A 15,993-nucleotide genomic window follows, 5' to 3' on the forward strand; every position below is an offset into this window, starting at 1 on the left:
AAACTCTATCTCAAAAAAAAAAAAAAAAAAAAAAAATCCATCTGTAGCATGCAATGCTGCTTACAGCATTTTACCCATAATAGAGCTTTTTTCAAAACTGTAGTCAATCCTCTCAAACCCAGACACTGCTTTATCAATTAGGTTGATTGCTATCCTAAATCCTTGTCATTTCAACACTGTTCACAATATCCTCACCAGAAGTAGACCTCCACCTCAAGAAACCACTTTCTTTGCCCACCTATAAGCAGCAGCTTCTCATCTGTTCAAGTTTTATCTTAAGATTGCAGCAACTCAGTTACATCTTCTGGTTCCACTTAATTTCAGTTCTCTTGCTATTTTTCTACCACATCCGCAGTGACTTCCTCTACTGAAATCTTGAACTCCTCAAAGTCATAAATGAGAGTTGAAATCAACTTCTTCCAAACTCCTATCAATGTTTATATTTTGTACTTTTATGGATCATGAACAGAACTCTTCATAACATCTAGAAGGATGAATCCTTTCCAAAAGGTTTTCAACTTTTGCCCAAATCCATCAGAGGAATCTCAATCTATGGCAGCTATAGCCATACAAAATGTATTTCTTAAGTAACAATACTTGAAAGTTGAAGACGCTCCTTGATCCATGGGCTGCAGAATGAATGCTATATTAGCAGGCACGAAAACATTAATCTCCTTGTGTGTCTCCATCAGAGCTTGGGTAATCAGGTGCACTGTTAACAAGCAGTAATACATTGAAAGCAATCTTTTTCTCTGAGGAGCTGGTCTCAACAATGGGCTTAAAATATTCAGTAAACCATGCTATAAACAGATGTGCTATCATCCAGGTTTTATATTTCCATTTATAAAGCACAGTAGAATGGATTTGGCATAATTATTAAGGGCCCTAGGATTTTCAGAATGGTCAATGAGCATTGGCTTCAGCTTAAAGTCACCAACCACATTAGACCCTAACTAGAGAGTCAGCCTGCCCTTCGAAGCTTTGAAGCCAGGCAGTGACTTCTCCTCTCTAGCTCTGAAAGTCCAAAACGGAATGTTTTGCCAATCGAAGGCTTTTTTGCCTACATTGAAAATCTGTTGTTTAGTGTAGCCACCTTCATCAGTCATCTCAGCTAGAGCTTCTGGATAACTTGCTGCAGCTTCTGTATCAGCACTTGCTGCTTCACCTTGTACTTTTAGGTTACAGAAACAGCTTCTTTCCTTAAACCTCATGAACCAGCCTCTACTAGTTTCAAACTTTTCTTCGACAGCTTCCCCACCTTCCTCAGCTTTAGAACTGAAGAGAGGGCCTTGCTTTAGATTAGGCTTTGGCTTAAGGGAGTGTTGTGGCTGGACTGATATTATACATGCGACTCCTCCTTTCACTTGAACACTTACAGGTCATTGTAATGTTATTAATTAGCCTAATTTCAATACTGTCTCAGGAAATGGGCCCAAGGAGAGAGAAAGAGACAAGGGAACAGCTGGTTGCTGGAGCAGTCAGAACACACACAACATGTATTGACTAAGTGTGCCATCTTATAGGGGTGTGGTTTGTGGCACCCCAAATCAATTATAATAACAAAGATCATTTATCCCAGATAACTGTAACAGATGTAATAATGACAAAGTATGAAATATTGCAAATTAACAAATGTGACGAGAAGTGAACACATGCTGTTGGGAAAATGGCACCAATAGACTTAATACACTTGCTTGATGCAAGGCTGCCCTAAACTTACAAATTTTATTTAAAAGGCTGGGCGCGGTGGCTCGCGCCTGTAATCCCAGCACTTTGGGAGGCCGAGGCAGGTGGATCACAAGGTCAGGAGTTCGAGACCAGCCTGGCCAATATGGTGAAACCCCGTCTCTACTAAAAATACAAAAATTAGCCGGGCATGGTGGCGAGCGCCTGTAGTCCCAGCTACTTGGGAGGCTGAGGCAGGAGAATTGCCTGAACCCAGGAGGCAGAGGTTGCAGTGAGCCAAGATCGTGCCACTGCACTCCAGCCTGGGTGACAGAGCAAGACTGTGTCTCAAAAAACAAACCAACAAAAAAACAACAACAAAAAAACTATACACATATACAATATCTGTGAAACACAATATAGTGAAGCACAATGAAATAAGCCATGCTTGTATGTTAATTATACCACTTTTTTTAATCACAAAAAATTAAGAAACGTGTTTTCCTAGGTTAATTTTTCAGAAGGCGCACATACCTTATTGAGTGCAACAATGAAGGGACATTTTTTAGATTTGAGAAGGTTGATAGACTCAATTGTTTGGGGCTCCAAACCATGCATAATATCAACAACTAAAATGGCAATGTCACAAAGAGAGCTTCCTCTATTTCTCAGATTACTGTTGAAAAGAAGGAAAAGATCTATAAATAGAAAATCTTGAAATACTTTTCTTAAAACTTTTAAACTTCTTTGTAAAACCCAAACAAAACAGAGTATATGTATTAAATTGTTCAAGTACTATTAGCCCTTAAATTGCCAAATGCTCATATAACAGTCACTTGAATCGACCTCAAGTGGAATGAGCTAGTTTTAGAACCAACTAATATTTCTGATAATTTTGCTGATCAAGTTTTCTGTGTTAAACAACATGGGCAAGAGACAACAGCACAATATTCCACTTGTAACGGGTTTTACGGGAGACAGGCCTGGCATGTATTAGCACGTTTTCTGCTCCTTTCAAGCAGTAAAGACTTCCCTCTACAAAAAACAAGTATTCAAAGAAAACACTACTAAATCAATGAAGTGCAAAGGAGGATTGGTAGTTATAGAGATCAAATTACTACTCAAAGGTTAATGACTCCACTGAACTTTTAGACTTAATGGTTTCAAGTAGTTTGCTTGATGAGAAAAGACTCAAATTGGTCTTACCTGAAAGATTCATGCCCAGGAGTATCAATAATTAGCATTCCTGGAATCCGTACATTCTCTCTATCAAACTAGAAACAGGGGGGAAAAGTGCAAAGCTTAAGGAAGTCAGACATGAAAGCTTCTTTACAAAACAATCCTTTTGCCATAAAACTCTGGAAGTATCACTAGTCCCTTTTCCATATGAGTGACTTTAAAAACAGTGAGTTAACCAGCAAAGTACAATTGTCAGTATTTTCACTAAAATCCAAAGAAATTTTAACCAAAAAAAAAAAATTAAATGAGAAAATATCTCCTTTCTTAGGGTCTTAAAACTATGACTGTAGTCCAAGTTTGAGCAGATTATTAAGTAAGTGGTGATACAAATCACAGGGCAGTCATCTGAAATAATCCATAGAAATCTGACATGCAAGAGGTGGTTCTCAGCATTGGGAAAAGTTACCTGGTCCAATTTGAAAGCAATTCTGACTCCAAATATATCCCAAAAGTATGTTTTAAAGTAAATTTACCACACTGATCAAAAATGTTAAAGAGTAAATGCATACCCTATTGTATTCAAATAATGTCATAAATGCTTGACTTTCTGGACAAAAGCACATAAATGAATGGAAATAACATTACAACTGATCTCATTTGGACATTCCCTTTTAGTCTAAAAAGTAACACTGACCAACTAATTTCTCTCTCTCTCTCACACACACACACACACACACACACACACACCTTTTTTGTATTATGCTTATCTACATTTTCTTTTTGCTAATCTCCAAATGATCTTTCAAAATTTGGTATCCTGATCTACATAAAAATAATGCAATGTAAAACATTTCAGATCTGCATTCCGGTGGTCGTAAATCAATGTTCACTGAGCACCACAATTATTTTCACTTCAGTGTCTTATATACTAACAATAAGTAATTACAATTGTCATATAAAGGTTATTCCAAGAACTTTAATACAGGCCTAATAATAACCTTGTTCCTGATGTTCTAAAATAACAATAAGAGTTCAAGTTCTGGCAACTGATGGAATAAGGTGTTATGAACCTTCTTCTCTAGTGACTAAAACATAGAAATATTATTTAAAATAGGAAGAAAATAAATTATAAATTTGAAAAGTTATAATTCAAAAAAACTGTTCTAAAATAAAAATTCAATACTACATATTATAATAGAACACCACATAACTGGAAAACTCAGAACCAACACCAAGATGTAAAATGACCATATGCCTTGTAAAAAGATGAAAATCAGCTTATGATCAAACTTAACAGCAATACTTTATGCGAGAAGAAATTGAACACAGGATACTTAAAGAATGAAAATGTCAACAAAGGATTTTATATGTGGCCAACTGACTTTCCAGTATAAAGGCCACAAAATAACTCTTCAATATTTAAAAATTCAAGGAATGTTAATTCTTCTAATCCCTTCCTTAGGAATTGAGTAGAAGACAAGCTTCATAAAACCCAATTGCAAAGAAACAAAACAAAAACTGGAGAGACAAAACTCATAGACTCTTTTTACATGCAGAACCAAGACTAAATAAGGAAAAAAAGGAGACATTAGCATGTAATAACATATGCTCTGTTTTTCAACTTATTGCTTCTCAGTTCCAAAGCTACCACTTTCACCTGCTCTGTGATAATGAAACTGAGGAATTGTTTCAAGGCCCAGTTCTCAGTCTGGGTAGTTTCTGTATTACATGAGCCTGGAATATCCTGCTATACCAGACAGCATGAAGGCAGCCAAAACTAGGACAACCAGAATTGTATGAGAAAGATTCAGGAGCCAACCAACTGGGCAAAGATGGGACTATCTCAGCACAATAATAACTGAAATGGACTAATGCACAGTAAATATGTTTAAATCCATTAGTTCATAATAATACAAAACAAAATCAGGCTGGGCACAGTGGCTCACATCTGTAATCCCAGCACTTTGGGAGGCTGAGGTGGGAGGATCGCTTGAGCACAGGAGTTCAAGACCAGCCTGGGCAACATAGGGAGATCCTGTCTCTATGAGGGGCAAAAAAAATAGAAAAAAAGAAAAATCATATTGGTCACTTTTTATTTTCAAAGCTGGTTAAAAGAAGGTAAAGGATCAGGTATTAATTCTACCTTTCCTAAATAACCCATCACTGAATAACCAAATAGTAGATTAGGCAACATTTCTCTATAGAAGTAATCCAATAATGGCTGATGGAGTTCAAGTATCAACATTTTGCAACTCCTAACATATTAAAAGGTAGAGATTATCTTAAAAAGTTGTGGCTGGACATCTTTGATTGGAAAGCTACACCTGGAGGGCTTCTGAAGTAGCCTGCAAGGTTCTACTGCCCAACAAAGGTGACACTTAAAGGGTGGTGTGCATTATACTGATTCTTTAAGCTTTACATTTATCTTACTGTGTTACATCTAACAGACATAAACTGAATACCTCCAAACAAGTAGAAAAATATGGGACAAAAAGAAAAGAAATGGATTAGATTAGAAGGGAAAAACAGTAGAGAACGAAACAAAATTTTAAATTATGGGGATAAATGTTATCAGTGTTAAAGCATGGAGGCGAATGACTAACTGGAATAGTGGCTGCCTCTGGGAAAGGGAGGGAAGGAAATGGAATGTGAGAGCTCCTATAATATGTAGTGTTTTATTCTTTAAAAAGAATGATCTAAAGCAAAATAGGCAAAATAATACATATTAATTCCAAATGGTGACTATATGGAGCTGTTATACTAGTCTCCGTCCTTTTTCTATGTTTGAAATAGTTCATATCTTATAATTTTTGTAAGAGATTAAAATATATGAAATACAATGTACTTACATTTTTAATCATCTTAGTCTGTTCATTAATAGCTTCAAGAGGAACATTGGTGGCCCCAATTTGTTGTGTGATACCACCTGCTTCACCGTCTTGTACATGTGTGTGACGGAGCTATGAGAAGACAGCAAGTTCAGATTGGTATTTCGACATGGAAAAGATAGCAGCAAAAATAATAAGAGATTAGCAACTTATTTATTGTAAGCAGAATTGCCTATATATCCTATTGGTCTCAAAAGTTTTTTTTTTTTATAAGGTACCATTCACTTATTTTCAAAATTCTATCAATACATATAATAGTTTCTTACTTTATCTAGAATTTTTGTCTTCCCTGTGTCCACATGCCCAAGTACGCAGATAATAGGGGCTCTTAGCTTTTCGGTATCTACATTTTTACTATGTTCAAGTCGCCGTTTCTAGGAAAGAAAAAAAAATCAAAAATTAAATATATCAAATCCTCACTATCCTTATTTTCTATTTTGCCTTGGCAAAAGAATGCCACAGCCTGCATCCAAGTTCTCTGTCGATTTGACTACACATAATTGCAATTTATAATGTGAACATTACAATCTAATTCCCACCACAGCACCTTTGGACAAGGAAAAACCTGTTTAGATTTCACAGTAGCACTGCTGAATATGAATAGGAATATTGTAAAGTGTCATTTCAAAATTTTTGAATACTTTTGTACATAGTTACTTTAATGGAATAGAATGACTACGAAATGAATCAATCTTCCCATAATACTGACTATATAGAGCAACCCTGAATTTGTGTGAGGATTTACATAAAAACAGGTGAGCGTGCACATTTTTAAAAATTCACTGCAACCTAAGAATTTTAAAGATTTTTAAAGGCAATGTATTACACATTTTTATCCAATATACGAACGCTATAAAACTTCTCAAGGAGGAGACTGTTTATTTAAGCTTCAGCTTAAATAAGTATAACATGTCCTGACTTTCCGAGGTTCTACCACTCCCATGAACACCAGCAAGGGCGAGAAAGCTTTTCCTCGAACCACAGTGCGCTTCTTGTCGCACTGACCTAAATGCTTCAGCTTTCTGAGGACCAAAAACACATGCCAGCAATAGTTTTTCTTTGAAATGACCTTTCAAATAAAGTTGGCATTCAAATTAAACACTTGAAGCAAAAACTATGAAGTAATGTCATTTACAAAATTATTTTTCATCTAAAAACCATTTCTGTAAGAACTCTTTACTTGCATTTCTAGTACTAGACATTAGATTTTTTGGTAGAAACTGAAACTGAAAAACTCTTTAAAATACCAAAAGTGAGATGCCAGGGATGAGTACAAAGTAGGACTTACTCACTAGCAAAGAGTAGTACCCAACAACCTCACAGTACATACAACTCAAATTCAAACATTATGACTTTATTTGACATGGCGGACAACTGCCTCTCTCTCCCACACTTAGTGAAGTATTAAAATTTTTAGAGGGCAATGAGTTACAAATTGACTCAGAAATTCTAAGTATACTGAAGCAATGACAGCACAAGAATACAAATCCCATTCCACAATGGAGATTCTGACCCAGGAATGGAGTGAATTTCAGAAAATCATAATACGTAGCAAAGTTTATGGATCCATGAAGTTTGTTATGGACTGAACATTTCCCCAAAATTCCTACCTTGAAGCCCTAACCCTCCATATGACTATACTGGGGGCTAGGGCCTTTATTTTTAAAAACATGAAGCTCATACACACTACCATTAACTAATCTAGGGAGTAGGATAATTGAGAAGCTCTTCTGCTTTATACTTATTTTGTTTGTAAATCAGCAAGCACAGTACAGATATTCCGTCACTCTCTCGAACATGAGTATATGGCAAGGGAGCTGGTGGGAGCAGGTGCTACGGGAAAAGACAGTCGTAACTGAGGTGCCAGTTGGGGAAGAATGCTACAGGCATCTAGCAGGTAAAGGCCAAGATGTTGTTCGATATCATACAAGGAAGAGAACAGTCCCTGTCCCCAACAACAAAGAATTATCTGGCCCCCAAATTTTAATAGTGCCAGGGCTGAGAAACCCTAATTTAGAATAACAAACCCTCTTAGTCCTTTAAAAATTTAGACAATCTATCCATACTTAGACTTTACAGGAGAAAAGGCAAATGTCGATATATAGGTATTAAAACAAAAAACTGAAAAATTAGTAATACACAAAAAGGAAAGCTAAAATAGTTTTTAGCTTTAAAATAGTATAATATCCTCAAGCAAACTAGTTTTTAATGTATTATTTACATTAAGCTGACAGAACTAAAGAAAACTTTCTCTTGAAGCCCACTGAAATCTACGGCATTAAGTAGGAAAAATACAGAAAGCCTATCAGGCATTGGACTTTACTAAACAGAAGCCTCATCAATCCACCAGATTTAAACAACTGAAGTGATCAGATGCCTCAGGGTGACTAACCTAAATATGTGAGGCAAACTGATGCTTATAACTGCTTATAACTGATGTTTATAAGCAGAGGGCACATGCTCAGAATACCTCTGCATACTTTCAAACTATCACTCCAAGAGCACATTAAAATTTGGAGAAAACAAGAAAAAAATAAAGTAGTCACACCATTCTATCTCAGGTAAGAGAGGGGGGTCCTTGGGTAAGACCAGTATCGAAGGCCAATAATATTTCAACATTACAAAACCTGAAAAGTATTCTATTCTTGAGGATATATAAAGTGCTGTTCAAAGCCTTTAGTTATACAGTTTTAATAATCACAGAGGAGTGGGAAGAAAGAAAGAGAAAGGGTAAAATAAATACCTCAATCCTCCGTTTTGCTTTGTCATAAGCCCTTTCTTCTTTAGACCGATCATCATCAGAGTCATATTCAGAATCTGAGCTCATTTCTTTACTCGGTTTTTTATCTAATGTCTTCCCTGAATCCTTCTCATCTGACACCTTTTCATCTTCCTCATCACCTTCACTGCCTTCACTTTCTCCCTCCTCCTCCTCCTCTTCTTCACTTTCTTCATCTTCCTCTTCCTCTTCTTCTTCCTCCTCTTCTTCCTCTTCAGGGTTTTCTTTTACTTCTATATGAACTGTGTTTCCTTCTACTAGAAAGGCAAATATATTTTTTAATAAATAAGGTTTAATATGATAGATTTATATCAAGATAAGAGACTTTAAAGCAGGGGTGTCCAATCTTTTGGCTTCCCTGAGCCACATTAGAAGAAGAATTGTCTTGGGCCACACATAAAATACACTAACACATTAACACTAATAATAGCGGATGAGCTTAAAAAAAAAAAAATCACACAAAAAAGTCTCATGTTTTAAGAAAGTTTACGAATTAGTGCTGGGCCACATTGAAAGCCATCCTGGGCTGCATGTGGCCCACAGGCTGCAGATTGGACAAGCCTGCTTTAAAGTAGGGGAAGGAAATAACGCCTAGACCAGAACTGTTTCAGATTTTTTAAAATTTGGAATATTTGCATTCTATACTTACTTCGTATTTTTTTAAATTTGGAATATTTGTATCCGAAATCGGAAAAACCTGAAATATGAAATGCTCCAATGAGTATATCCTTTGAGCGTCACGTAGTGGTGCTCAAACTTGATTTTAGAGCATTTCAGATTTCAGATTTTTGAATTTCAGAGGCTCAACTTGTACTTAGGGAAGTAACACGGTGTTTTCATACATCATAAATGCAAGGTGTTTGTCTACATGCTAAAACGAAGTCTGTCACTTAACAGTAAAACCTTAAGGCAGTAATCCATACTGAAGTCAGCATTAGTAAGCCAGAATCCATGGGAGAACAGAAACCCAAGGAGGTGAGAACAGTCTTTAGTGCCACTTTCCCCTTATGGTCATTTGTTGATTCGGGAGGAGGCAGATGAAAGGCTAAGCTGCACTGGGAATCCAGACCTACCAGAATACTAAGAGTTCAAGAGGGTGCAGTGAGCAGACATTGGGTTACACTCTTACTGTGGGGTAAAATCATAAAGAGCTGTACCCTAGGAATAAGGATGAATAAGAAATAAACAGGATCTCCCCATTATTGGCAGATCACCTTCAGATCCTCTGGATTCTAAGTCTAGAATAAGATGATTCTATATTGCTAGTTCACTCAGGTACCTTGTGGAAGTAACATATAAAGTAGCTCTGGAGAAAAGAAAACATCATTCTTGACCTCAAATTACTTCTCCAAGCAAAATATCCAGCACATATATAAAAATAACAAGGCACATGAGAAAACAATTTACATGAGAAGAACCAACATATAAAACACCAAAAGGACTTTCATAAAGTTATAAAATCAAAATTTTAAAATGACTGTGCTTCTAACATTCAGTCAGAAGCAAAAGACAAAGTTAAAATTTTAGAAGGTAAATTAAAACTATAAAAAAAGTTAAATGGAAATACTAAAACTGAAAAATACAACAAATGAAATTAAGAATTCAAAAGGTGGGCCTAACCTCAGAATAGAAAGAGCCAAGGAGAAAATCAGTGACCTAGAAGACAGTCAAGAGAAGCAAACCAGAATGAACCACAGAGACTCACTAGGTGGAAAATACAGAAAAGAAAATAGGAAACAATGATACAATAAGAGGGCCTATCAGAGACATGATTGGGATTCTGAGGGAGAAGATGGCTCCTAACATAAAACTGATAAAAACATAAAACCATATATTAATGAAGCTCTACAAACAGAATGTATTTTTAAAAAATCTATTCTGGCTACATCATGATAAAACTGCTAAAAACCAAAATCACATGAAAAATTGAGGCTGATACCTGACTTCTCAACAGGAACAATGAAAGCCAGGGCAAGGGAATAATAACTTAAAAGTGTTAAACTTCAACCAATAATTCCTCACTCAGTAAATATATAAAACTAAAGAATGAAGATGTAATAAAGATGTTTTTACAAAGCAAAACAGAATGTCTAACTGATTCATTAAAAAAAAAAAAAAAAACCTCTAAAGTGTTCTTCAGATAGGAAGAAATTATCTCAAACGGAAGGTCAAAGATGCAGTAAATGAAGCACAACAAAATGTTAACAATGTGGGTAAACTTGTAAGTACTGACTATATAAAATATAAGCTAAGATGAGGTTTTAAATAGATAACGAAAAGAAATGAGAACAATTATATCTTTTTTGGGTTTTTCTGAGATACAGTCTCACTCTGTTGCCCAGGCTGGAATGCAGTGGCGCAATCTCAACTGGCTGCAACCTACGCTTTCCGGGTTCAAGCGATTCTTGTGCCTCAGTCACGTGAGTAGCTAGGATTACAGGCGCATGCCACCATGCCCAGCTAATTTTTGTATTTTTAGTAGAGGTGGCGTTTCGCCATGTTGGCCAGGCTAGTCTCAAACTCCTGATCTCAAGTGCTCTGCCTACCTCGGCCTCCCAAAGTGCTGGGATTGCAGGTGTGAGTCGTCACACCCAGCCGAGAGCAATGATATCTAAACAGAGTATTGGGTAAATGTCATTCAAGTACTCTAAAGCCCCTGCATTGTTAGAGGATAACATTACACATTGCTAGTTCAAAGGTATATGCTAAAAATTTTCTTAATCACTAAAAAGTTTTTTAGAAAAGTATACAACTGCTAAGCTCATGGAAGGAGAAAAAAATAAAATTTTTAAAACCTAGTAACCCAAAAGATGATTAGAGAGAAAAAGAACCACGTAGAACAAAAAAGGACTTGGTAAGATGAAATGTTTAAAATCAATATACTTACACCAAATGTTAATTACACCAACTGTTACATTTAACGGGCTAAGTACTCTAGGTAAAATATAAAGATTGACAAACTGGATTAAAAAAATCTCAACTAGATCCTAGCTGTGATTTGTAAATGGTGTCCCCTCTAAAATTCATGTTGAAAACTTAATCCCCATTTTGCGGGTAGCGGGTAGCAGGGTGGTGGGGAAGGTTTGGGGGACTGATTAAGCCACTCTCATAAATGGATTCATGCCCGCAGAAAAGTGCCTTCTCAAAGAGAGTTTGCTCCTCTTGCCCTTCCCTCCCTTCCTCCATGTGAAGACACAACCATCCTTCCCTCTGGAGGATGCAGCACCAAGGTGCCATCTTGGAAGCAGAGAGCAGCCTTTACCAGACACCAGTGCTGGTGCCTTGATCTCGGGACTTCCCAGCCGCCAGAACTGTGAGGAATACATTTCTGTTCTTTAGTACTACCAAGTCTGTGGTATTTTGTTATAGCAGTACAAATGGACTAAAATGCTATTTACAGATACAGAAAGAGTAATAAAGAACAAAAAAGATCATGTAAATCAAAGCTCATGTACCTATATGAGTTTTAGGCAGACTTTTATATCAAAAGGCATTGTTAGAAATATATATATATATATATATCAATGATAAAAGAGTCAATTCATTAGAAAGATACAAGATTGTATTCACCTAATGACATAGCATAAAAATACATAAAGCAAAAATTAACAGAACTTGGGAGAAACAGAAAATCTACAATCATGATTGGAGATTTTAAGACACTGGTCCCAGTAACAGAGAGAAAGAGCAGATCAGAAAAAAAAAAAAGCAAAAACAAAAAAACCCTCAGAACGCTATAAAAGACTTGAACAAAATGATTAGCAGACTTGACCTAAATATAGAAACCAAGGCATCCAACTACTGCAGAATATGAATTCTTTCCAAATATGAAACACTTACAATAACTGACCATGCTAGGTTGTATAGCAATATTCAACATACTTCAAAGGATAGAATCATGTGTGTTCTCTGATCACAATGAAGTAACAAAAGACAATGAGAAAATGCCCATTTTTGTAAATTAAGAAATATACTAGGCCGGGTGCGGTGGCTCACGCCTGCAATCCCAGGACTTTGGGAGACTGAAGTGGGCGGATCACCTGAGGTCGGGAGTTGGAGACCAGCCTGACCAACATGGAGAAACCCCGTCTCTACTAAAAATACAAAATTAGCCAGGTGTGGTGGTGCATGCTTGTAATCCCAGCTACTCCGGAGGTTGAGGCAAGAGAATAGTTTGAACCCGGGAGGCAGAGGTTGCTGTGAGTCGAGATTGCGCCATTGCACTCCAGCCTGGGCAACAAGAGTGAAACTCCATCTCAAAAAAAAAAAAAAGAAATACACTAAATAAATCTTAGGTAAAATACATCAAAATGAAAATGAGAAAATATCAACATATCAGAACTTACAGAATTTGACTAAAGTCATGCTTAAAGAAAAACGTATACCTTTAAACACAAAGATGGGGGGAGTCTGAAAAAAATCAAAGGGCCAGATATCATTATCAGTAAGTTAGTAAAATTAACAGGAAATTAAATCTCAAAGTAGAGATTTTAGTAATAAAGAAGGGGAAATAATGACAAAAACGCTTACTCTCTATTCATACTTATCAGGAACTATAGTATTTATCTCTTCATTACCTTTTAGCAGTGCTTTTTGTAAGTCAGTTTTAGTAACAACCCTATTTGTAACATCATCACTCTGAAAAAATGCATTCTAAACCTTAGGCAGTTATCTTACAAATAACATTCTGAGGAACCACTCATTCACAAAACGAAGATCCACATGAGGACTTAGAAACCACGGCAAAGAAGAGAACACGAGACTGATCCCCATCCCCAGAAATGTTCATATGTCTTTCATAATCAAAAGACTATTCATTTAAATATATATCATTCATTTCTAATAGCCACTGGATTTATCAGTGTGTGCTTATGAGGTATTCACCTTTTTCTGTCTCCTCGTCACTGGCCATAGCTTCCCAATCATCCAATCCAGCATCCTCAGTATCTTCTTCTTCTTCTGTAAGTAAAATTTGCATTTAAGACACAAAAATTATTTAAAATATGAATTATTTAGAAAAAAATTATTTATTTCTAAATAAATTATTTAGAAAAAAATTATTTATTTCTAAATAAATTATTTAGAAAAAAATTATTTATTTCTAAATAAATTATTTAGAAAAAAATTATTTATTTCTAAATAAATTATTTAGAAAAAAGTAAAAAATTACAGACATAAAAATAATTTTTCAATTATGTAAAAAATATGTATGCAGCTATTATCTTTAGAACTCTTTTTAATATAGCTAGCATGTTACAATTTACTATTACTAAATGCTTCCATTTCCTACCACAGTCATCATATTAAACATAACTGATTTTCTATTCAAGCTAATTGTTTCATTAATTTAATCAATTTAAATGTTTCTTTAGATCTTGAAAAAGCTATATGAATGTACTCAGTTCTTGAAAACAAATGAAATTTCACATATGTCTTCTTTTTGATCATCCAACTCATGTTTTATGCAAGGAATTTATTATTTTGCTTTTAACCTTTACAGGTATTTAAATATAAATTCCAAAGTAGAAGGTACAAAAGTACCACCATCACTGCAGTTCAAAATAATAGAATGCTGTGCTCATAACCCCAAAACAGCCAGAAAGCTAAATTCTGAATATTACTTAGATATTACAGACCTAATACTCTTCTTAACAAGAATGCTTTTCTTTACTGAAATCTAACCAGGCACAACTATTCTTACATGAAAGGAAGATGAGGGGTAGGACAGGACATGCAGTACCTGGCTTCCCTGAAATAATCATGATTTACTAACAAGTCTGGGTAAATTATCTTGAGGAGGAAATGAGACTCAGAAACAGGTACCCAAAACATCCATCTAAATTAGCAATTCTTTCTGGTGTGAAAAATACGACCTAAAATAATGGACTGCTATTAAGCATATCAATCTGAATTTCTCTAATCTCGTCATATCAATGCTAGGCTGAGGTCCACCCAGGTGAAATGATCCTATTCGTTCAGAAGAGAAAAGAGAAAAAGGAAAGGAACTATCAATAATATAATTCACCAGTTAATCGGACTTAGTATTCTCTAAAGGCTTTTCCCATTCCCGATCCTATCTTTAAACGCTGGGGATTCTCTTGAATACCAAACATACATTTAGGCAGCCCCAGCTCTCCTATCAATATCTAGTCTTAAGAATTAGAACAATGTTTTCTTTTTTTTTTTTTTAAGCCAGAGATTTTCCTCAACTCCTCAACACATACACAGATACCTCACAATGAGTAAGCTGAATTCTCTGATTATTGTAAATAGAAGTTGACCTTTAGGAAGATCTAAAAATGCCAATTTTTATGGTTCTTAAAAAGTTCTAGTTAAAAATGCTTTGAATTTGCTTCTCAAGTATTAAATGAAGACCTTCAGGTCTTTTTTTGAGATTTCTGACTCATAAATAAAAACATCAGAGAAAATCCAAAACCTACTATTCTTTCTTCCTTTTTTTTTTGGTTTTTTTTTTTTTGTGCTCTGTCACCCAGGCTGGAGTGCAATGGCATGATCTCAGCTCATTGCAATGTCCCTGTAACCTCTGCCTCCCAGGATCAAGCAATTCTCCTGCCTCAGCCTCCCGAGTAGCTGGGATTACAGGCACCCGCCACCACACCTGGCTAATTTTTTGTATTTTCAGTAGAGACAGGGTTTCACCGTGTTAGCCAGGATGGTCTTGATCTCCTGACCTCGTGATCCATCCGCCTCACCCTCCCAAAGTGTATCCTTTCTACAAAACATTTTATTAACACTGCTGGAAAGAATAAAACTGATGCAAGTCTCACTTGGGTACTTATTCAAAGTAGAAATGAAAAGAAATAGAAAAGAAAGAACTATGAAGAAAGAGAGCCATCCAGTCAGATACTTATTTGGTTCTCCCCAACTATTTATAATAACTAAGACAACGTATGACACATCAACACTATTTAATAAGAATTCACTAATTAAATAATCAGATAATGCTATCCACCTGGTTCAACAGGAGGTGGTGTCTCTTCCTTTTCTGGTACTCCTTGTTCCATAACTTCTACAGTAGCACATATTTCCATTGATTCAGACACTGAAAAAAGGGCAGAAACCAAGATAATGATTTTTTTCCGATGTATAATTTCTGTTAAGATACTCCATTAAGTACTGAATAAAAAACAGTAGTGCAAACCTATTTATCTATTTATTTATTTATTTATTTATTTGATGGAGTCTCACTCTGTCACCTAGGCTGGAGTGCAATGGGACAATCTCAGCTCACTGCAACCTCCACCTCTCGGGTTCAAGCAACTCTCCCTGCCTCGGCCTGCCAAGTAGCTGGGATTACAGGTGCCTGCCACTATGACAGGCTAATTTTTTCATTTTCAGTAGAGGCGGGGATTCACCATGTTGGCCAGGCTGGTCTTGGACTCCTGACCTCAGGTAATCCGCCCTCCTCAGCCTCCAACGTGCTGGGATTATAGGCGTGAACCACCGCGCCCAGCCTGTACA

General features: G+C 36.1%; 1 protein-coding gene across 1 annotated transcript in view; it reads right to left on the bottom strand.

Moving 5' to 3' along the window:
* Positions 1 to 15,993, bottom strand: part of EIF5B (eukaryotic translation initiation factor 5B) — a 40,609-nt gene that overhangs the window by 15,132 nt on the left and 9,484 nt on the right. The window contains exons 7-13 of the mRNA XM_011969606.1: positions 15,485 to 15,574; positions 13,396 to 13,470; positions 8,476 to 8,768; positions 5,999 to 6,106; positions 5,694 to 5,804; positions 2,872 to 2,939; positions 2,200 to 2,341 (exon numbers count right to left, since the gene is read on the bottom strand). Coding sequence (XP_011824996.1) covers positions 2,200 to 2,341; positions 2,872 to 2,939; positions 5,694 to 5,804; positions 5,999 to 6,106; positions 8,476 to 8,768; positions 13,396 to 13,470; positions 15,485 to 15,574 — 887 coding nt within the window. The remainder of the gene's footprint in view (positions 1 to 2,199; positions 2,342 to 2,871; positions 2,940 to 5,693; positions 5,805 to 5,998; positions 6,107 to 8,475; positions 8,769 to 13,395; positions 13,471 to 15,484; positions 15,575 to 15,993) is intronic.

This window comes from Mandrillus leucophaeus, unplaced genomic scaffold, assembly GCF_000951045.1.
Source record: "Mandrillus leucophaeus isolate KB7577 unplaced genomic scaffold, Mleu.le_1.0 Scaffold9, whole genome shotgun sequence".
NCBI classification, from domain to species: Eukaryota; Metazoa; Chordata; class Mammalia; order Primates; family Cercopithecidae; genus Mandrillus; species Mandrillus leucophaeus.